The 24,408-nt window shown below is 34.2% G+C and overlaps 1 protein-coding gene across 1 annotated transcript; it reads left to right on the plus strand.

Moving 5' to 3' along the window:
* Positions 1–4,101: 4,101 nt before the first annotated feature.
* On the plus strand, positions 4,102–24,021 carry LOC111053581. The gene is made up of 5 exons (XM_039438635.1): positions 4,102–4,369; positions 7,238–7,399; positions 10,148–10,292; positions 13,398–13,608; positions 21,685–24,021. The coding sequence occupies exons 1-5, from the start codon at positions 4,293–4,295 to the stop codon at positions 21,759–21,761; spliced, it is 672 nt and encodes a 223-aa protein (XP_039294569.1). The 5' UTR covers positions 4,102–4,292; the 3' UTR covers positions 21,762–24,021.
* Positions 24,022–24,408: the final 387 nt, after the last annotated feature.

A 24,408-nucleotide genomic window follows, 5' to 3' on the forward strand; every position in this document is an offset into this window, starting at 1 on the left:
AGATTTCATGCTCAATCTTTTCCACTTGAAATTTTTAGTTTATATTGTATATGAAGGCTGATAATTGAGAATCTAAAATCAAACTTTGCATAGATGGGGTGAAGCTTCTGAAATTTTTATAGATATAGGACTTGTTGCAGTTGATAGAGCTTATCAATGACTATTTTAGGTATGAATTTAATCAAAATCGTTTGAGCCATTTTCGAGAAAATCGCGAAAAACCCTGTTTTTGACAACATTTTCGCCATTTTAGCCGCCATCTTGGATTGCATTTGATCGAAATTTGATCGTGTCGGATCCTTATAGTGTAAGGACCTTACGTTCCAAATTTCAAGTCATTCCGTTAACTGGGAGATGAGATACAGACGCACATATACTCATACACACACACATACACACACACACACACACACACACACACACACACACACACACACACACACACACACACACACACACACACAACACACACACACATACAGACCAATACCCAAAAACCACTTTTTCGGACTCAGGGGACCTTGAAACGTATAGAAATTTAGAAATTGGGGTACCTTAATTTTTTTCGGAAAGCAATACTTTCCTTACCTATGGTAATTGGGCAAGGAAAGTAAAAATTATTTGTCAGCCCGGGCTGACAAATAGTTTCTGTATAGTGGTGCCCATCGAATTTCCATCTAGCTGTTTACTCTGTTGTCAATATTTGCAGTAGCAGAAGTCTTCGGGGTGATTTACAGCATTTAATTTGGATTCTCGTTTAATAATAATTATCCAGTTATCGTAGAGTACTGATCATTGATTAATCTAGGATTCCCTGAAATCACTGTTCAGTTACATTATTCAAATCATGATACATTTGTTTTTTGAATCAATTGGAATAACTTGATCCAATTCCATAGCCGAGAACAGTTTTCAATGTTTTGCCATAGAAACCCCGAAATCAAAATTCATACGAGTTTTTTCGATTATTTTAGAGTGAATCGAACAGAGAGGCCCGGTTGCACAAAAACCAGAAATTTTAATCATGATTAAATTCCACGAGTACCTATCATAAAAGAGTTCTCTCATTGGTTCCCAAAATTTAACAGACTTTTGTGCAACCGGGCTTCAGTATCTTAATATCGGGGCACCGAGCTTCGCTCGTTATTTTTATTCATTGATAAACAGAACTCAATTATCTAAAATGATCGTGTTCATATTTCACAGCTGGCTATAATATGTCATCTTATGAATTTCGGGGATGCGATATTTTGATTTTTCACATACTCACTAGCTCACTCACTTTTTTACTATCCACAGCTATTTCAGCCAGGTATGGATTATCCTTTTAATGTCGTTCAGCGAGTTTTCTCGAAGATGAGACCTCGTGCAATCGAATCTTTATATCATAAACCTACTATGTTCCAAATTTCGTGAAAATCGTTGGAGCCGTTTTCGAGATCCGTTAAACATAAATAACAAGATATAAAAATAACCAGATATATGAATAACCAGATATATATAAATACAGAAATTGCTCGCTTAATATGATAGGATTTTGAAAAATTGGAGGTGCGAACGATATGGTTTTCATGGCATTTGATCTCGGTTAAAATTAAACAGCCTTTTGTTCAACTGAGTGATGGTCTCTCATTTTAGAACAGGTTGAATACAGAAATTGAAAGTGCACTCAGACTTCTACGCCACGAACACGCAAGAATAGTATACAGCTAAGTTATATAGAATAGAATTTATAGAGATATAAATATAGAAGTGAAAAATGCTTATCGGGTGTACCCGGTTGATAATTTACCATATAATATAGAATAGTATATAGCTATATACTATTCTTGACGAACACGAGCATTTCCTCTCTCATCATCTGATGATATTATAAGCATGGGAAATACTGTCTTTAACCTTTTACTGTACTACCTTTTGCCGGTGTTTTTGCCTCACCTACTGTACTTATGCATGTGATCATAAATTGAATCTTCATTTTAAAACTATTGTTTGTAATGTAAAGGATATCATTTCGTTATTATATCCAATTAAATAAATGTATGTATCTTGATTTAAGTGCAGTAGCATATACTTATATTTATTTTTTGTAAAGCTTTTTCTATTTTGTTTTTGGCAAATAAATTCATTCATTCATTCATTCATTCATTCATTCATTCAATTGATTGATTGTCTTTATACTGTCTTTACTATTATTGATTTTTCTATACAAGGTAATAAAGACAGATAGGATCTGTTTCCGAGCTCGGATTTCAGCTAAGTTCTACACTTTAAGCAGCTGGAGTCAGGAAATTGGCTTTCCGAAACGGGGCCTAATCGCAGTCCACATTTAAATTAAATCTCAAAAAACTAGAAAATTGAACAAAAAATGAAATGAAGAGAAAATAATGTAAAGTTTCAGCTATTTTGAATGTTATAGAAATGTTTCATTTCGTCAAGGAAAAACGTTTCCAATTATGGAAATAAGAAAATAAAGATTATCATAAAAACTACGACTACGCCCCGTTTTGGAAAGCCAATTTTCTGACTCCAGCTGTTTAAAGACTAGAACTTAGCTAATTATAATAATAATCTCGGAAACCGGCCCTCATCTTAATTTGGATTTCATTATTACTCTATATTATTATAACTTCATTACTCTAAAACTAAAATTACATTACACCCATCATCCAACACTAAACCTGTCGATAAATCATACGGCTTCTTCTTCTTCTTCTTCTTCTTCCTGCACTCTATTCTTCTTCTTTTTTCTCTTATGCTTCTACTTCTTCTTCACTTTCATCTTCACCCTGATTCAAGGAACCTAGAATACAGTATTATAGGTATACTGCTTTGATTTATAAGTTTCCCATTTGAAATTATATATCGCTGAACCATTTTACTACAAACGCAATCTTGTGTCTCATATGTATGTCTCTTTAGAAAAGTTGAGTCACTTTATTTACTTAGTATTGATAGAATTTTAGGTGTATTCTTATTTCTATTCTTTATATAACAAATAGGTATATATTTTTCATGATGTACTTATTGTATCAATCAATCTATATATATATATATATATAAGCAAAATGGCACTCACTCACTGACTGACTGACTCACTCACTCGCAGAACTAAAAATCTACCGGACCAAAAACGTTCAAATTTGGTAGGTATGTTCAGTTGGCCCTTTACAGGCGCACTAAGAAATCTTTTGGCAATATTTTAACTCTAAGGGTGGTTTTTAAGGGTTTAGAGTTCGTCTTTTAGCATGTATATTCTTCTTATTCCAATCTCTTAATTATAATTGAAAAATGTCCATATCATATGTTAATATAGAACTATAATCTAGAAAGAGTACCTCTTCGAAACAGTTAGTAGCTGGTAACTAAATTAATAATTTTGTCAGGTTGGCGTTGAGTTGAGTTGACTTTGATAGGTTGGCACCAAGTTGAAGACTGAAATACATTTATCACGGAAAAATTGATTGGGCACTGCTTCTCCAATCAGAGCTATTCCTGGGAATATTATATTACTAGCCGTCAGGCTCGCTTCGCTCGTCATATCTGTTTAGCCAGACGTTTAGTCTGGACCCCCGACTAGATCGTCCTAACATATTATAATAAAAATGCTCAAATGAAAAATGCAGGCGAGCGAAGCGAGCCTTCTGATCTCATTCTTGGACGATCCAGTCGGCGGTCCAGGGGGCGGAGCCCCCTGGCTAGACGGTTATGGCGAGCGAAGCGAGCCTGACGGCTAGTAGAGAATAAAGTAGAGATTCTACTCTTTTTTCTAGAAGTTCATCTACATACTTTTATATTCCCTGCTCTGAATACGTTCTTTTTTAATTCGTTTCCATTATAATGTAGTGTTAGCATATGCAATGGGTCTCGCAAGACCTAGCAATACATTGACATTTGTGATGAAGAATCAATAAAGAATCTTGAAGGAAAACTCGGATTGAAACTGCAGAAATTGATAAAATTTTACTTCTCCGTTATACATCAACTCGAGATGTCGTTTTCATTATTGCGCCTGAAGTCAAATTCAAATTAGTTGATAATATATACAATAAAACAAGGTCATCAATTTAATTTAGAACTGATGGGACGTCATCCATCATTGGATTGCCAACTCACAAGAATACGTGTCATATGTTTCTGAGTTGACGTGTGGGTGGCATTGTGGTAGATATTCAAACCGACTAGATAAATCTTCATATCTATACATCTGTGGTTGGAAAATATCTAGATTCCCATCTAATTGAGAAGTTTTTGTTATAAAAAGAGAGTTACCGCTTTCATCTTTCGTCAATATGAAGTTTTTCCTGGTCTTCAAAGCTCTCATCTGGATTTACCTCATATCATTTTCATCTGCTGAAGAAGAAAAAGAGTAAGTTCCAAATTTCAATTGATTTATTCATGAATATATATAAGCGAAATCGCACTCACTCACTCACTTACTCATTCACTCACTCGCATAACTAAAAATCTACCGGACCAAAAACGATCAAATTTGGTAGGTATGTTCAGTTGGCCCTTTAGAGGCGCACTAAGAAATCTTTTGGAAATATTCTAACTCTAAGGGTTGTTTTTAAGGGCTTAAAGTTCGTCTTTTAGCATGTATATTCTTCTTCTCCCAATCTCTTAATTATAGATTGGCATTAAGTTGAGTTGACTTTGTTAGGTTGGCACCAAGTTGAAGATTTAAATGCATTTATCGCGGAAAAATTGATTGGGCACTGCTACTTCAATCCTGGGAATATTATATAACTAGCCGTCAGGCTCGCTTCGCTCGCCATATCCGTTTAGCCAGACGTTTATTCTGGACCCCCGACTGGATTGTCCTAACATATGATAAAAATGCTCAAATGAAAAATGCAGGCGAGCGAAGCGAGCCTGCTGATCTCATTCTTGGACGATCCAGTCGTGGGTCCAGGGGGCGGAGCCCTCTGGCTAGACGGTTATGGCGATCGAAGCGAGCCTGACGGCTAGTTCATGAATATAATTATCACAAATCATACAAATATGATCGGGGACGAACAAAAAGTTTTTTTTGATAATGAATAATTTGTCCAAAAAATAGGTTATGCTTGAAAGTAATTTTCATTGCTATATTACAATAAAGCTTGAATAATACAAATTTTTCTGATATTTGTAATAACCCACCCACATCCCAAATTTACTGTGTTCATATATTTGGACGGTAAATTATTGTAATACTATAGTGAGGTCCACGTTATAATGGCAGTGTTTGATTAGCAATGGTATTGCTATCCTTGTCTATCATTCAACAAAGCGGATAGCGCTATCTCTTTCTCGCTTTGCTCTGTTGCCAGATCGTCTTTTAACAACGTAGAATTAATAATTAATTAACAAAATAATCCATCTCAATTATGAATATTCATTATGAAATTATTGAAAATATAATTTCTTGCTTGATAAAATATAATTGATTATTTTAATCGAGAATGGAATGTTAATATTATACATCAATAATCTGTATTTGCTACCGTCTAGAGTAGGCATTGACCAGACAGAGGCTCGGCAACGTTCTCCATTGCCATTATAACGTGGACCTCACTATAGCAGATACCCCGGTTCAGAAGTGATGATGTGTCGTACGTGAATTTCCTATCCCGTACGTGTATAAGCCAATTCTTTCCTTTATTATATTATAGACTAGCAGGTAACCCGTGCTCCGCAAGGGCAAAATTAAGAACTTGCCAAACTGAAAAAATCTGGTTTGGCGCACTCACACAACTTTCCTTGCCGTTATGAAAATTGGTCACCTGACGCTAGTGTTCCCGCGCATCTCAAGTCTACTATTCAAAGATTTGAGCCAGCTGGTGACAGGGCAATAACGCTGGAGACACACATGAGGTCTGCTATCTCTTCATAGTGAATCATTTAATAGAATCAACAATAATTTGCAATTGAATAATCACATTTTTTCGAATTTGAAGCTAATTTTTAATTTTAGGTGAAAATGTTACTGAACATTAATTGTAGAGATTTTCATGCTCAATCTATTCCACTTGATTTTTTTTGTTTCAATTGTATCTGAAGCCTGATAATTGGTAATCTATCTGCATTGATGGGGCGGAGCTCCTGACATTTTTACAGATATGGGACTTGTGGCAGTTGATAGAGCTTATCGATGACTATTTTAGGTATGAATTTGATCAAAATCGTTGGAGCCGTTTCCGAGAAAATCACGAAAACCCCTGTTTTTGACAACATTTTCGCCATTTTAGCCGCCATCTTGAATTGCATTTGATCGAAATCGTTCGTGTCGGATCCTTATAGTGTAAGGACCTTAAGTTCCAAATTTTAAGTCATTCCGTTAATTGGGAGATGAGATATCGTGTACACAGACGCACATACACTCATACACACACACACACACACACACCACTACCCACACACACACACATAGACCAATACCCAAAAACCACTTTTTCGGACTCAGGGGACCTTCAATCGTATAGAAATTTAGAAATTGGGGTACCTTTATTTTTTTCGGAAAGCAATACTTTCCTTACCTATGGTAATAGGGCAAGGAAAGTAAAATCGATGAATTGGGAATTTATAAGGGAAATCCAATTGAATACTGGAGTCTTCAAGTATTTAAAATAGACCTTCACCATCCTCGGTAAATTAGGAATCAATAAGCAAAATGTCAAGCTGATCAGTCCAGTAGTTCAGACGTGATGATTCGTGAATTCCCTATCCCGTACATGTATAAGCTAATTCTTTCCTTCATTATTTCATAGAAGACTTTCATTGCTACATAAAGCTGCGTACACCTATACGCTCTTCCAACCCGCACCGAGCACGCTCCTCCCTCGTACCGCCCTCGTTCCTCCATCGAACCACAGTCGCGCCGCCCACGCACCCATCACGAACGTTACGGAAGATGTTAGATCTTCTCGCGTTCCCCGGTCGAACCATTGTTGCTCCCCGGTCGATCATCAATCGCTCTGCTGGAGTGACGTTCGGTTGCGGAGCAGAGCGAAAGTCTGTACGCACCTTTATGTTCATGGGTGTGTGTATGATAGACATGCATGAACACACATGATTGTGTATCATGCATATCCTAGTGGAGAGCCTCAGTTTTCATGTCTTCCTGTTATCAACTTTTATTCAGAATTCGCTCGTTAGGTCAAATCCTAGCTCAACAATGGCTGAAATAGAATAATCACTGATCAAATTATAATTAATATTAGTTATTATAAATGTTATGTAACAATTTTTATAGGATATCTATTGAGGAAACGGTGCAAACAGACACTGTAACTGGAAGAAATAAAGTTTTTGAAGGTTCTACGGAAGGCATGGTTGTAACTGCGTTCCTGATAAAACCAGATTTTCACATGTTCAATCAAGAAGTTGATAATCCTGAATTCAAAGAGAAAGCAGCGTAAGTTCTTCCATGTATACAATCCAAGTCTCTAAAAAGACTAATGAGTAGTTTTTCATAATACCGGGTGATTACAAATGAAATAGACAGTTTGAATAGCTTGTAGAGAATTTATTATTTAAAAGTTTAGATCATTACTTACATGATTACATAGAAGAATTCTTGAAGTTTTTATTGAAAATTTACAGATGTTCAATGTGTGCACCATTTGCAACACGACAGATATCAACACGGTAGTCAAATTCTGACCACACACGACTAAGCATCTCACGGTTAACTGTAGCAAGAGCATTTGTGATTCGTTGTTTAAGATCATCGATATCAACAGGAAGCGGTGGTACGAAAACTCTGTCTTTTACATGGCCCCACAAGAAAAAGTCGCAGGGCGTTAGGTCCGGACTACGAGGGGGCCACGGCTGAAACTGAAACACAACGTTTTCCTCACTTGCACGGCCGATCCATCGTCTAGGAAGATGTTCATCCAGATACCCTCTGACGTCTGAGTACCAGTGAGGCGGAGCTCCATCTTGTACAAAAATGAAGTTACAACTATCTTCATGGAGTTGAGGCATTAACCATTCGGTTAACATGTCCAGATAAATTCTTCCGGTTACTGATGGTTCTTGGAAGAAGAAAGGCCCGTAAACCTTTTCACAAGATAAAGCGCAAAACACGTTAAACTAAACTGGCTGTTGTAATACGGAGTAGCCAACAATAGCCAGCAACAGTTCTACCAACATAAACTTTAAGAAATTCCCTACAAACCTATATCACTTACTATGTTGAAATACACCAGTTTGATTTTGTACAGGCTATTGAAGTTGTCTGTTTCATTTCTAATCACCCGGTATAATAGAGAGTTGAATAAATAAGATACGGTATGTAGTTCTCACAAGGACTACCTCTTTCATCAGCCAACTTGAAATTGACAAATATTTAAAATAGAAATATAACAAAATTATTATTGTCTTTTTTCTTTAGGGCTACTTTTAATATTAATGAAAATATAAATTACTTTGTCTCAACATGTTTCGAACATTACTGCCAATTTCAAGACTTGAAAATGTTCATTTTCAAACCTTAGAAATTGAATTAATGTCCGATACATGTAGTGACAAAATAATTGACCGAACGAAGTGAGGTCTAAGATTCAAGTCGACGGTTTGGCGTTTCTCTTAATGTTTAAATGTTTATATGTTGCGCATTTACGGCGAAACGCGGTAAAAGATTTTCATGAAATTTGACAGGTATGTTCCTTTTTTAATTGCGCGTCGACGTATGTACAAGGTTTTTGGAAATTTTGCATTTCAAGGATAATATAAAAGGAAGAAGGAGCCTCCTTCGTACGCCAATATTAGAGTAAAAATCAGACTATAGAATTATTCATCATAAATCAGCTGACAAGTGATTACACAGATGTGTGGAAAAGCCAGTCTATTGCTGTATTCCGATAAGGTATATAGTTTCAATCAGGTACTTGTGGATGAGAATACTGCGTGAGGTCTACTGTTCACAGAACTACTAGTTTGGAAGGGTTCTAAGATTTATATCTTTATTTATCTAAATTATTATGTAATATCGGGTCACCGAGCTTCGCTTGCTATTTTTATTTATTGATAAACAGAACACAATTCTCTGAAATGATCGTGTTTATATTTTACAGCTGCTGGCTGTACGTCAGCTTATGAATTTCGTGGATGTGATATTTTGATTTTCCACAGAATCACTCGCTCACTTTTTACTATCCACAGACGACGGAAGTCTCAGCTGTTTCAGCCAAGGATGAATCATCCTTTTAATGTCGTTCAGCGAGTTTTCCCAAGGATGAGACCTAGTACAATCGAATTTTAATATCATATACCTTCTATGTTCCAAATTTCGTGACCATCGTTAGAGCCGTTTTCGAGATCCGTTGAACATAAATAATCAGATATAAAAATATAAAGAGATATACAGAAATTGCTCGCTTAATATAATAGTATTACAGATGGAGCAGCATAGGATAATTTATTATTTTACTCTCTCCTTCTTCCTGCAATGATGTTCACTATTTATCTATTTATTTATTATTATTTATCTATCTCTATTTATTTTCTCAATATTGGATGGTTGAAGAGCTAAAGGTAAATTCTCCTACTATAGTGAGGCCCTGGTTAAAATGACAGTAGAGAAAGATAGGAGAGCATCGTTGTCAATTCTCTGCCTTGTCACTTCCTTTCATAAAAAATAACTGAATCCAGTAAATCTTATGTAATATTATCTGATCATCATTTTTGTTTGAAATAATCAATTATGTTTTATTCATCAGAGAAATATATTTTTCCAATGATTTAATATCAAATTTTAATAATAATTTAGATTCAATATCTTGTTAATTGATTATATGCCAACGTTGTGTAGCTGGGGAAGGATAGCGCTATCCGCCTTGTGGAATGATAGACAAGGATGGTAACACCATTGTTAATTAATTACTGCCATTATAACGTGGACCTCACTGTAGAACAAGAACAATCACAACATGATACAGTATCAACACAATATAATACAGTATCACCACACATGATACAGTATCAAACCAATATGATACAGTATCATCTCAACTTGATACACAACACCATGATTTGATACATACGCTATCTGCATTGTCAAATTATAGATAAGAATAGCAACACCGATGCTAATCAAATTCTGCCATTATAACGTGGACCTCACTATAGTCATTTTAAGATGGAATTCTATGTTTTGCAGGTGCTTTCAACTGGAGGAAGAGGTTGCTAATTCCCTAAAACTGAAACCTGTTAAATTCATGAGTTACACAACAACCTCGGAAGGAATCTCAAAGGCTGGAGATTTTTCTCTTTTGTATACTAAGATATTCTCATGCCTGACAAATGTAAGTTACGAGGATCTCTTTTTTTATCTAAGGATCTCACCTTATCTAATCTTATCTAATTTGATCTAATCCGATTTAATTTGATGTAGTCTAATATAATCTCATCAATCTAATCTAAACTCATCTCATCTAACCTATAATCTAATCTCAACTAGTCTAATCATAATCTTATCTGATCTTATTAAATGTAATCTAATCTAATTTAATCACATACTATAAGACACAGACAAGCGGTAGAGGGATAATTTCCATCAAACGCCCTGAGACCTGTGCGGCCAGATCGTCAATAAACATTATAACTTTTCATTTATTTATTTATCGACCGAGCGAAGTGAGGTCTAAGATTCAAATGGACTGTTTTTAATTTCTATTTATGTATTCATTTATCCATGTATGCTTTTATTTGTATATTAATTTAGTTTGATGTTCTGCATTCACGGCGAAAGACGGCAATAGATTTTCATAAATTTGACAGGTATCTTTCTGTTCCTGAGGTTCCACTGTGAAGCGTGGGTTGTACTGAAAGCTGCAATCAGAGAGGACTCAGTAATTATGACTATTAATGAATATTACTTATTTTATCTGTGCTGCAATTCTCCCAATTAATTGAGATACCGTTGCTGGTAAGCTGTTGCGATATCAATCCATAATGAAAACACTGGGATTTTGTGAAACATATCACTCATAATCGAGGCGGTAGGTGCAATAAGGGCCTATAGGCCTATAAGCCCTTATTGGGGAGAACTCGGAAATGGATTCTCCATCATTTCTTCTATAGAAATGTGAAGATTTCATTCAAATATCTTTTTTCTTGAGGTTGCTATAACTATTATAGCAAATCCATGGTTATTGTTATTGTTATTTCATCGTATAAAACCGCATATGATGAGCAAAGCTCAAACGGTGTACGACATGTCAAATATATCAAGTATATTGTTTCCCTCCATTGAGGGAAAGTTTTTCATTTTAAAAAATCGTCTGGATAACTTCTGATCTCTAGGATTTCAATGAGAAGATCTCATAACATTCTCTTAATGCATACGGGCAGCATTCAGTCAGTATATCTTTGAGAGCTGTATAAAATCTACCATGACTGTCAACACTCTTAAGTTCTTCCGTCAAACAGTTGAAAATTCTGAGCCCAGCATAATGTGGTCCCCCCCTTCAAGAGCGAAAGTCTATGAGTGGGGTACTGGAGGGTAAACATTTTATGTCTTGTGGGGTATCTGTGTGAAATGTTATCCTCCATGAATTTCTGCTTATTACTGTAAACAAAAGATGCAATATCCAAAAAATAAAGGGCTGGAATTGTTAATAATTTGAGTTTTTTGAAAATTGGCCTACATGAAACCCTAGATTCGGCTCCCTCAATAACCCTGATTGCTTTCTTTTGCTTACGGAACATATTCTGAAGGTTTGTCTGGTTGCTGCCCCAGAATAAGATACTGTATCTGATGTGAGACATGAAATAGCCATGATAGACAGTTAGTGCTGTTTTTCTATTTGCCACTCTGACTATTGTTTTCAAGGCAAAAATAGCACTGGACAATTTCACATCCAATGCTTTTACGTGGATATCCCACTTAACATTTCCCTGCAGGTCAACACCAAGAAATCCAATCATCTCAGCCTTCCAGACTTCCAGAGCCCCCAGTAGAAAATTTGAGATGATGGGTTTTCTTCAAATTTAATTTTAGAAGATTACAGCTGAACCAATGACTAAGAGCCTGTACTGATTTCCGCTGTACTTCATCATCATCTTCACCCTTCACAATCACATTGGTATCATCTGCATAGAGAATGAGGTCAGAGCTAATATTATGAGGGAGGTCATTAATAAAAATATTGAAAAGTACAGGACCCAAGATCGACCCCTGAGGAACCCCACATAGATTTCTTTTCCACTCAGATGTTTCTACCCCGCCACATCCGTTTGTAAGTCTGACTGCCTGAAAGGGTTAAGCCCTTATTGTATAGAATGTCATAGAGAGTATTCTCCCCAATAAGGGCTTTCAACATACTTCCATATTATTTCAAATTGAAAATGAAATAAAATTTGTTTTTAATTATTTACCATAGAGAACATATTTTCAAAAGAATTGAACCATTCATATTTCAACAATGTTAACCGAATGTTACAAGATATATGAGTAAAAACTTTGGATCTTCATATCTCAGAATGATAGTTTTGAGTTACAGCCCTTATTGCACCTACCGCCTCAATCTATTGCCGTGTTTTGCCGTGAATGCAGAACATCAAAATAAATATACACATAAAAACATAAATTCATATAGTAGTATATTACATCACAAGGACGGGAAGGGGTCTTTAGCAGGTGAGAATGATGTTTCTAGTCGAGGCGTTAGCCGAGACTAGAATTTCATTCGAGCACTGCAAAAGACATTCATTCACGTCTAAGTAATGTACACTATGTTTTGTCATAATAATTTCAAGAAGAATAATAATTGAGAAATAGAAAACATTACCTGCTAGTGCTGAAGCTACTACATGCATTCTACTAGTAGTTCTGTGAACAGTAGACCTCATGCAGTTTTTTCATCCACAAGTATCTGATGTCACCTGTTCTAGTTGATTCAGTTGAATCACAATTCACAGTTGAATCATAATTTACTCTTAAAAACTGTTATTTGTTTCCTCAAAGATAAAAAACATTATTCAGTCAAATCTCATACTTATTCTATCAACAAAGAAAATCCCAGTTAAAACATAGACCTCACTACGTTCGGTCAATAAACATAACTAGTTTGCAAATCCCAAATCAGGAATTTTGTGGAAGTTAACAAAACTTCCACCTGGAGCGCTGAAGGTTGTTTTTTTGTAGCAGTCTTGCTGTTCCTATTTTGGAACTAAGAAACATACTCGACTGTGAAGAAACATATGGTTTCATTACAGTAGAGTATGCTGTAATGAGAATCATATATTTCTCTTTGTTCTGCAAACAGCTGTTTACCGGATTGACTTCATGCATGAAAACCAGCTGAGATTGAATGACTATGACAAAAAATAACACCAGTTTTCAGTGTGAAAACTTCAAATTTTACATAATTGATTGAGTTGACGGAAATAATGATTGTCTATTTCAGAGTTTGTACGCATTTCTCCATGTGGAGAGAGCGTTCGAAGTATTGAGTCCAGTCAAAGAGATTCATTATGATCCCAATGTACTGAGCATTGCGAGAAAGAATAAATGGAGTTTTACTCGCAAATTGTTTTGCGTCACAAGTGAGAAAAAACTTTATGTGACAGAAAAATCTTTCAGGGGACAAACGGACATCAATAAAGTCATAAGATTGGGTAAGTTTGGCAGTTTCTCAATAATTATTACAGTAGAAATCACAGTTAATATCTTAATATCGGGGGACCGAGCTTTGCTCTGGAGTGTAAAAGCATAGAAAATTTGTAACGGAAGATTGAATTTATAGTTTATGTTTATTTATTCATTTTTACAGTTATATGAGGAGGCACAACAGGTTTATGCCCAAAACTGTCCCTTTTCAAATTTAATATCGGGACACCGAGCTTCGCTCTTTTTTTCATTTATTGATAAACAGAACACAAAATTATTCTCTAAAATGATCGTGTTATATTTCACAGCTGGCTATTATGTCATCTTATGAATTTCGGGGATGCGATAATCTGATTTTTCACATACTCACTCGCTCACTCACTTTTTTACTATCCACAGCTGTTTCAGCCAAGGTTGAATCATAATTTACTCTTAAAAACTGTTATTTGTTTCCTCAAAGATAAAAAACATTATTCAGTCAAATCTCATACTTATTCTATCAACAAAGAAAATCCCAGTTAGAACATAGATCTCACTACGTTTGGTCAATAAACATAACCTGGTTTGCAAATCCCAAATCAGGAATTTTGTGGAAGTTAACAAAACTTCCACCTGGAGCACTGAAGGTTGTTTTTTTTTGTAGCAGTCTTGCTGTTCCTATTTCGGAACTAAGAAACATACTCGACTGTGAAGAAAACATATGGTTTCATTACAGTAGAGTATGCTGCAATGAGAATCATATGTTTCTTTGTTCTGCAAACAGCTGTTTACCGGCTTGATTTCATGCATGAAAATCAGCTGAGATTGAATGACTATGACAAAAAATAACACCAGTTTTCAGTGTGAAAACTTCAAATTTTTCATAATTAATTGAGTTGACGGAAATAATGATTGTCTATTTCAGAGTTTGTACGCATTTCTCCATGTGGAGAGAGCGTTCGAAGTATTGAGTCCAGTCAAAGAGATTCATTATGATCCCAATGTACTGAGCATTGCGAGAAAGAATAAATGGAGTTTTACTCGCAAATTGTTTTGCGTCACAAGTGAGAAAAAAACTTATTTGACAGAAAAATCTTTCAGGGGACAAACGGACATCAATAAAGTCATCAGATTGCGTAAGTTTGGGAGTTTCTCCCAATAATAATAATTATTACAGTAGAAATCGCAGTTAATATCTTAATATCGGGGGACCGAGCTTAACTCTGGAGTGTAAAAGCATAGAAAATTTGTAACGAAAGATTGAATTTATAGTTTATATTTATTTATTCATTAGTCATACAATCATTTTCACAGTTATATGAGGAGGCACAACAGGTTTATGCCCAAAACTGTCCCTTTTCAAATTTAATATCGGGACACCGAGCTTCGCTCTTTTTTTTCATTTATTGATAAACAGAACACAAAATTATTCTCTAAAATGATCGTGTTTATATTTCACAGCTGGCTATTATGTCATCTTATGAATTTCGGGGATGCGATAATCTGATTTTTCACATACTCACTCGCTCACTCACTTTTTTACTATCCACAGCTGTTTCAGCCAAGGATGAATCATCCTTTTAATGTCGTTCAGCGATTTTTTCCAAAGATGAGAACTAGTGCAATCAAATTTTTATATCATAAACTATGTTCCAAATTTCGTTCGTTAGAGCCGTTTTTGAGATCCGTTGAACATAAATAACCAGATATAAATATAAATAACCAGGTATAAAAATACAGAAATTGCTCGCTCAATATGATAGGATAGTGAGGTCCACGTTATAATGACAGTATTAGAGTTGCAATCCTTGTTTATCACTCAACAAAACGAATTCAACAAGCGAATGTATCATATCATGGTGTTTTGTATCAAGTTGAAATGATACTGTAACATATTGGTTTGATACTGTATCATGTGTTGTTATACTGTATCATGTTGTAGTTGATATTGTTCTTGTTCTATAGTGAGGTCTACGCACTGAATGCAGAGATAGAAAAGGATAGCGCTATCTGCTTTGTCGAATGATAGACGAGGATATCAACACCGATGTTAACAATGAATATCATTATAACGTGAACATCACTATAGAACTTACTATGCTCATTTTGTAATCTTATGACTGACTCTATAGAGAAGAATAGAATATTGTAAAAAACCTTTCCTAAAAAGTTATTCATGGAGTGAATCTAATTAAAAGAGATCCATGAAGTTTCAAGAGCAAACTACAAGTGGAGAATACGTTATAATGGCAGTATTTTAATAAACATTGGTACCTACTGGTATCCTTGTCTATCATTTCACAAAGCAGGTAACGCTATCCTATTCTATCTCCGTAACGTAGCCGTTTCGTTTCTCAACAACGTGAACATAATAATAAAAATAATTCAATCTCAGTTATAGAAATTTATTACTCAATCATTGAAAAATATTTTTTCTGAACAGATAAATTATAATAATTGATTATTCTAAACAAAAATTTGCAGACAATATACATCAAAAATAGTATAAGCTATTCCCTATAGAAGAGAATGACTAGGCAGAGAATGGGCTAAGCTGTTCTCTTACTTAATTCATTTATCACTTAATAGAATATAACTGATTATTTCAAACGAGAATGACCGTTAATTGACCGAACGAAGTGAGGTCTAAGATTCAAGACGACGGTTTGGCATTTCTCTTAATGTTAAAATGTTTAAATGTTTAAATGTTTAAATGTTTAAATGTTTAAATGTTTAAATGTTTAAATGTTTAAATGTTTAAATGTTTAAATGTTTAAATGTTAAATGTTTAAATGTTTAAATGTTTAAATGTTTAAATGTTTAAATGTTTAAATGTTTAAATGTTTAAATGTTTAAATGTTTAAATGTTTAAATGTTTAAATGTTAAATGTTTAAATGTTTAAATGTTTAAATGTTTAAATGTTTAAATGTTTAAATGTTTAAATGTTTAAATGTTTAAATGTTTATATGTTTATATATTGCGCATTTACGGCGAAACGCGGTAATAGATTTTCATGACATTTGACTGGTATGTTCCTTTTTTAATTGCGCGTCGACGTATATACAAGGTTTTTGGAAATTTTGTATTTCAAGGATAATATAAAAGGAAAAAGGAGCCTCCTTCATACGCCAATATTAGAGTAAAAATCAGAGAATTATTCATCATAAATCAGCTGACAAGTGATTACACAGATGTGTGAAGAAGCCAGTCTATTACTGTATTTGTATAAGGTCTATAGCTTCAATCAAAGACCTTGAAAAGGTATGCATCTTATAGCTGGGTTTACACCAAAGTTATTAACAAATGATAATAACTTAATCCTTATAGATTCTATTAGATTGAACGCAAGTTGAAAAATCTGGTGTGGCGCACTCACACAACTTTCCTTGCCGTTATGAAAATTGATCACCTGACGCTAGTGTTCCCGCGCTTCTCAAGTCTACTATTCGAAGATTTGAGCCAGCTGGTGACAGGGCAATAACGCTGGAGACGCACGAGATCTGCTATCTCTTTATAGTGAATAATTTAATAGAATCAACATTTGCCAACAGTTTGCAATTGGATAATCACATTTTCTCGAATTTCGAGCTTATTTTTAATTTTAGGTGAAAATGTTACTGAACATTAATTATAGAGATCCATGCTCAACCTTTTCCACTCAAATTTTTTTGTTCAAATTGTATCTGAAGCCTGATAATTGAGAATCTAAAATCAAACTTTGCATAGATGGGGCGGAGCTCCTGAAATTTTTACAGATATGGCACTCGTGGCAGTTGATAGAGCTTATCGATGACTATTTTAGGTATAACTTCAAAATCGTTGGAGCCGTTTTCGAGAAAATCGTGAAAAACCCTGTTTTTTACAACATTTTCGCCATTATAGCCCCATCTTGAATTGCATTTTATGGAAATTGTTCGTGTCGGATCCCTATATTGTAGGACCTTAAGTTCCAAATTTCAAGTTATTCCGTTAATTGGGAGATGAGATATCGTGTACACAGACGCACATACACTAATACACACACACACACACACACACACACAACACACACACACACCACACACACACACACACACACACACACATATACAGACCAATACCCAAAAACCACTTTTGGACTCAGGGGACCTTGAAACGTATAGAAATTTAGAAATTGGGGTATCTTAATTTTTTCGGAAAGCAATACTTTCCTTACCTATGGTAATAGGGCAAGGAAAGTAAAAATACACATGTTCATCATGTGTATGATAAGTTTATGTTCAATCTAATATAATCTATGAGGATTGAGTTATTAACATTTTGTTCATAAATTAGGTCCAATCGCAGCTTTAAGGTCTTTGGTTTCAATATTTTGTTTTGCAGTCATGGTATTATTATGCGTGTCCATCAGTATCAATATTCTCAAATTCGAAAAAACTAATTTAATAGGTGATTAAAAATAATATCAAATGAACTAAATAATGCTGATGAAATTATAATATTTTTGATTGAAAAAAATTAATTTTTCATTAGATGGAAAGATTATCACGGCACTGGATGAATATTATATAAATTCTGGAATAAAAGATATTCTATTAATTGTTTAAATTAACATAAATAGGCCTATTAATAAATTATGGAATACAAATTCAAACGTGAACTGATTTTGTTTACATTTAAAACAGTTGACATCAGGTACTTGTGGATGAGAATACTGCGTGAGGTCTACTGTTAACAGAACTACTAGTATTATATCAATAAACCTGTACCAGCTACCGTACCATCTATAGAAGGCATTGACAAGACAGAGGATCGGCAACGTTGATCTCCTATCTTTCTCCACTGTCATTATATCGTGGACCTCTCTCTAGCAATATCGCAGTCTTCACCCACAAAAGTCGTAATAGTTTTCCAGTTATTGACTTTCTCAAAGATATCGAAAAATCGATAGCCTACATCTTGAAAACTTAGGTCGATATAAAAAAATTCTACCAGAAAAATTTAGTTCGAAATTTCATGTTGAATCTACGGTCTACGGCTGTTACTACTTTCGTTGAAAACTCTGTACTAATGTGATTCCATCGTTCAACGTAGATTGTGCACATGATCCAAAATGGATCAGAATAGGAGAGATATTCTCACAAAAATAAGTGAATATCCCATGGTATAGGTCGTTTATGTTCCAAATTTCAAGCCGATGTTTTGTCCATTCTAGCCGATTACTGTCGACTACTGTCTATTATTACTGTTTTGTTGGGTGAGAGTGTAAGAACGGCACAGTATGAGAGACTACCAGCGTCACATAGCTTTACAAAAAACAACTACTAGGACCATCGGTTTGAGTTAAGAGTGGAATTGAAAGTGACCCGTAAAGTTTTTTAAATATTTTTAAAATAAGTGCGATATTTCTCATGTTTTTAATTTATTGTGATACATTCTGTGATTCATTTAAGCTGCGTTTACACCGTAGTTAATAACACAAGTTTCTAACATTTTTGTTATCAACTGATCTTAATTACAAAAGTCAATAACATCATGTTAAGTTGCGTTTACACCGGAGTTGATAACATGAGTTATCAATAAAAAGTTGTCAACTTGACTGAATCGACAAAAATTTCTCGTAACAAAAGTAAATAACTTGTGTTTTCAACAGAAAATTCCTTGTTATTAACAAGATTTATGTTATCCATGGAGAGTCGGTAAAGATCAAAGGAAATGTGTTATGTTATTAACAAAAGCCTCTCTTATCGCATTAACTTTTGTTAATAACAGGTTATTATCTTCCCCCCATCACCCACCATCCCTACCCTACAACTACAGCTGTTCCCTAATAACTACAGCTGCAGACGAAACACGTGACAAAGTTATCAACTTTTGTTGATAACAAAACTAGCAGCCAAAAGAAAATGTTATTAACTTATGTTGAAAACTTTTGTTTTAAACTCTGGTAAACGCATTATAATTTATTTACATTAGATCAGATGAGGATCATTATGTTAATGATTATACATGTTTCAATTTAAAGTATTTTAAAGACTATTTTTTGCTTTTTATTCTAGCTGTTATAATCATATGAATACTCTCGTTAAATGAAATCATATAGAAGTCAATGAAATTGATAACAAGGTCTTGTTAATAACAAGGAATTTTCTGTTAGAAACATGAGTTATTAACTTTTGTTAAGAGACATTTTTGACGATTCAGTCAAGTTAATAACTTTTTGTTAATAACTCGGGTTATTAACTCCGGTGTAAATGCAGCTTTAGAGTATAACATCAACCTTCAAAATTCAAAATTTTCAAATCATTATTCCTGGACCGAAAATCATGTGACGAAGTAGTGTGTGATTGCATAACCTTAACTTTTGGACAATATCAACATTTTATTGAAATTTTTGGAGAGAAATAGTACAGGCTCAGCCTAGTTTTTCCTCCAATTTCATAATCGTATTATGATTATAGTGCTTTATACAATAAATGGATAAATGAATGATAAAGTGAGAATATTATTTCCATAAGTTTTAATAGGACTTTTCATACCCGCTCGGTCGGGTTGAGTGGGAAGAGTCTCATTAAAACTCATGGAGATTATATTTTCACTGTCACGATCACTGATACTGTGAGAATCTAGCTCAATATATTGTATAATACCATGGCGAAAAGATAGAACAAGAATATATCCCATGATATAGGGTGTTTATGTTTCACATTTCACTGTTAACTCAAGCCGATAGTCCTAGTAGTTGTTTGTGGTGAAGCTATGTGACGCTGGTAGTCTCTCATACTGTGCCGTTCTTACACTCCCAACAAAACAGTAATAATAGACAGTAGTTGACAGTGTTCAGATTGAGTGAAGAAAGAGCTTGTAATTTGGAGCATGAACTACCCGTACTATGGGATATCTTCTTTAGCTATCTTTTCTCTATGATAATATACAGGGTGTTTCAGAAGTAGTGTCGAATATTTTAGGGTATTGTTCCTGGATGATAGGAGACTACAAATGTCGTATTTGAAGTGTCCAGAACTCAGCGGTTATCCTTATAGCTGCCATTTAGTTTTTTCAATTAGGATTCTTTATCTCAAGAACAAAATGTTGTATTGATCTGAAATTTGACATGAATATTCATGCTATGAAGAAGACTCAACTTTAAAAAATTAAATGGAAAATTTTCAAAATGGCGGCCATTTTAAATTTCTGATTGCAAATTTCACGAGTACCGTTCACTTTACAAAAAATTTACAATATATAAAAAAGTTAGAAAATTTTATCAGATCCTAAGCATACTTTATTTTATTAGGATTGGTCGGAGAATAACAGAGAAATTAATTCTTTTCGTACTGCATGCATGACCATGAACAGACAAGATCATCTGAAAAACATTGTAAAATCAGCGGAATGGGCCATATGGAGCCATACCAAGTTTCAAAGCTTCATCTTAAGTACAATAGATATTGAATATTCAATATTGATGTTTAAATGGTGAAAAGTGGTCATGTATGCAGTACGAAAATAATCAATTTTTCTGTTATTCTTCGACCAGTCCCTTTCACAGGAGATCACAGGGTAAAATAAACTAAATAAACTAAAAATTTCGTTCTTGATATAAAAAAGTGGAAAAACAAAATGGCAGCTTGAATAAAAACACACATATGTTGTAAAATTCTACAGTTTTATACGGTACACGACCACGGTTTCGTGACCACACCGGTCATATTTTCAAGTTGACTTCAGATTGATTTCTACATGGATGCAGGTTTGATGCCTAGTGAGATCGGACTCCCCAAACTTGAAACTGTTGACTTAAAAATGTGTAGAATTTGACAACATATGTGTGTTTTTTTCTATTATGGAACGGTTCTACAATATTGACAATGACTCAGTCGAAAATGGCAGCTATAAGGATAACCGCTGAGTTTTGGACACTTCAAATAAGTCATTTGTCATCATCCAGGAACAATACCCTGAAATGTTCGACACTACTTTCGAAACACTCTGTATAAATCACTTGAATGAACCTATACCTCCAATGTGAAACGCTATTTATAATATTTTTCTTCATATTATAATATTATTCAAATTAAAATATTATTATTGAATTAATGTTATTCAAATTATTGTATTACAGAGGATGGAGTTAAAGTAACATTCTATGATAAAGAATACATGGAAAAGAATAATTTCTGGCCTCAACCCAGCAATTAAACGCATCATTTTGAATCGATTGATAGTACTATTCCAACTAAATGGACTTCAAGAAGATTCAATGCACGAAAAAATAATTATTATTATCGTAAACATATTAGAAAATAGAAATTATCAAATGTGTTATGTTAATGAAAGTTGAATAATTTTTTTAACTAGTTTTTCAACTAGTTTCAAAAATCTAGAATGATAGTTTCAATTAGAGGAATTAGAAGTAGTTTAGATATTGTTTTAAATAACAGATTTAATCTGTCTATAATATAATACAGGGAAGAATTAGCTTATACACGTACGGGATAGTAAATTCACAAATGACGCATAATCACGTCTCAACTACTCAACTGATTAACATGTTATTTTGCATATTAATTCTTAAATTACTGAGGATGGTTATAGGTTTTTTTTTTTAATTTTTAAAGATTTCAGTAGGACAAATAGTCAGTCTTATTAAACCCTTGCGAAGCACGGGTTACCTGCTAGTATTCAATAAAAATACATAAATTTTTAGTCCGAAAATACCATGTTGACCATATACATGGTGTTATAGCTACTACAATATCTGAAAGAAAAATGGGACCATAATCTAAAATGGGACCATAATCATCCTCGGTAAATTTAAGGCCGGTTTCCGAGCTTGGGATTTGGCTAAGTTCTACACTTTAAACAGCTGAAGTCAGAAAATAATAATTGGCTTTCCGAAACGGGGCGTAGTCGTAGTCAGTGGCCCATATGAATAAAACCAGAGCAAATGCTCATGAGCAAGAGCATGGAGCATAAGGTTTTGCTCATGAGCAAAAGGTAGAAGCAAAAGCATTTGCTCATTTTTATATGAATAAGCTTTACCTTATACTCTTACCTTATGCTCCTGAACTCTGGAGCAAATGCTCACGTATTTTAAAGATTTTTCATCAGCTGATTCGCTTGTGTAGCCTTAGTTTGTTTTTATAGCTCACGGAAGCGCTAAATATGCAAGTAGGGGGCACCGCTTGTGTTTGCGTCGTCTGCTCTGTTTTCTATTTATGAATAGAGTTTTAGGTTAGTTGAGTTTGGAATTTTGAAATAATAGCGTGAAAAAATGTCATCTCTATAATAATTTTCAGCATATTCTTATAATATCAATAGCCAGCCTTCTTATAATCGTCTACACTCTCATCTTCTTAAATGTCTTTTGTATTTATTCTATTGTAGGGACAATGGTGATATTATATCATGGTTGAAGATAGAAAGAGTCTTATAGTTCTCAACTATTGGTTGTGATTGTATCTGGTATAGTTTCCTCATCCTCATACGAATTAGTTGAGCCATTCTACTATGAGCAAAAGGTGATAAGCTGCTCTAGACTAGACTCACCTTTTTTGAAGCATTTGCTTCAAAAGTTGAGCAAATGCTCTAGTTTATTCATACAGTTTTGAGTATAAGCTTTTACTCTTGAGCAAATGCTCAAACTATTTTCTTGATGAGCATGAGCAAAAAGTTTTGCTCACGTTTATTCATAGAAAATGAAGCAAATGCTCCATATTTTAGAAGTATAAGCAAATGCTCAACTTTATTCATATGGCCCATTGTCATAGTCACGTTTGAATTAAACTAGTCATTAAGTTTCTCGAAAAACTAGAAAATCTAAGTCTAAAAAACTGAATTAAAACTAAGTCTGAGTCTAAAAACCAAGTCTAAAAACTAAGTATCAAAACTGAAAAACTCAGTCTTCGAAAAACTAGAAAATTGAGCACAAAAAAAGAAAATAGTGTAAAGTTCCAGCTGTTTTGAATTATTTAGGAATGTTTAATTTCGTCAAGGATAAACGTTTCCAATATCATAGAAATGAGAAAATAAGAACTGCGACTACGCCCCGTTTTGGAAAGCCAATTTTCTGGCTCCAGCTGTTTAAAGTCTAGAACTTAGCTAAATCCCGAGCTCGGAAACCGGCCCTGAGAATCTATTTATGCAGGATTCCATGTTAATCAGTTGAGTAGTTGAGACGTGATGATGCGTCATTCGTGAATTTCCTATTCCGTACGTGTATAAGCCGATTCTTTCCTCTATTATAATTATCAGAGATTATCTGAATTTGAAGTTTGTTCTCTGTTTTTCTGAAGTTTTATCATCAACCTATGTAGATTTTAAATTCTTTGTTTTATTTTAAGATTAATGGTTTTGTGTGAGAATCAATAACGGCATAACCTATGTAATATCTTGGGGAATAGGCCTATAATGTTTTTCTGGATACTGTATTGTTTGTTATATCCAATAAATGAATAAAAAGAAAATAATGTCAGTATTTGATTAACATGGTGTTAACATGAACATTGGTGTTACTATCCCGAGCAGTAAGTAATTTATAATTCATGTAGTTCAAATGTGTATTAAGAAGTAATCAAATGATATTGAATATGCCTATCATTTCATTAATTTTAATAACTCAAGGCTGATTTACACGGTGCCAGTGGCTGGCATGCCAGTGACCTGGAAGTTCACTGGCAAGTGGCGACTGGCATGCCAGCTTAAAAGCGATACCAGGGAATCAGTTTGAAATTTGGAACATAAACGACCCTTGCCATGGGATATCTACTTATGCTATCTTTTCTCTATGATTATAGCATATTAAAGATAGCATAAGAAGATATCCCATGGTATATTTATTTATTTA

Source organism: Nilaparvata lugens, chromosome 12 (assembly GCF_014356525.2).
Source record: "Nilaparvata lugens isolate BPH chromosome 12, ASM1435652v1, whole genome shotgun sequence".
In the NCBI taxonomy this organism is placed as follows: Eukaryota; Metazoa; Arthropoda; class Insecta; order Hemiptera; family Delphacidae; genus Nilaparvata; species Nilaparvata lugens.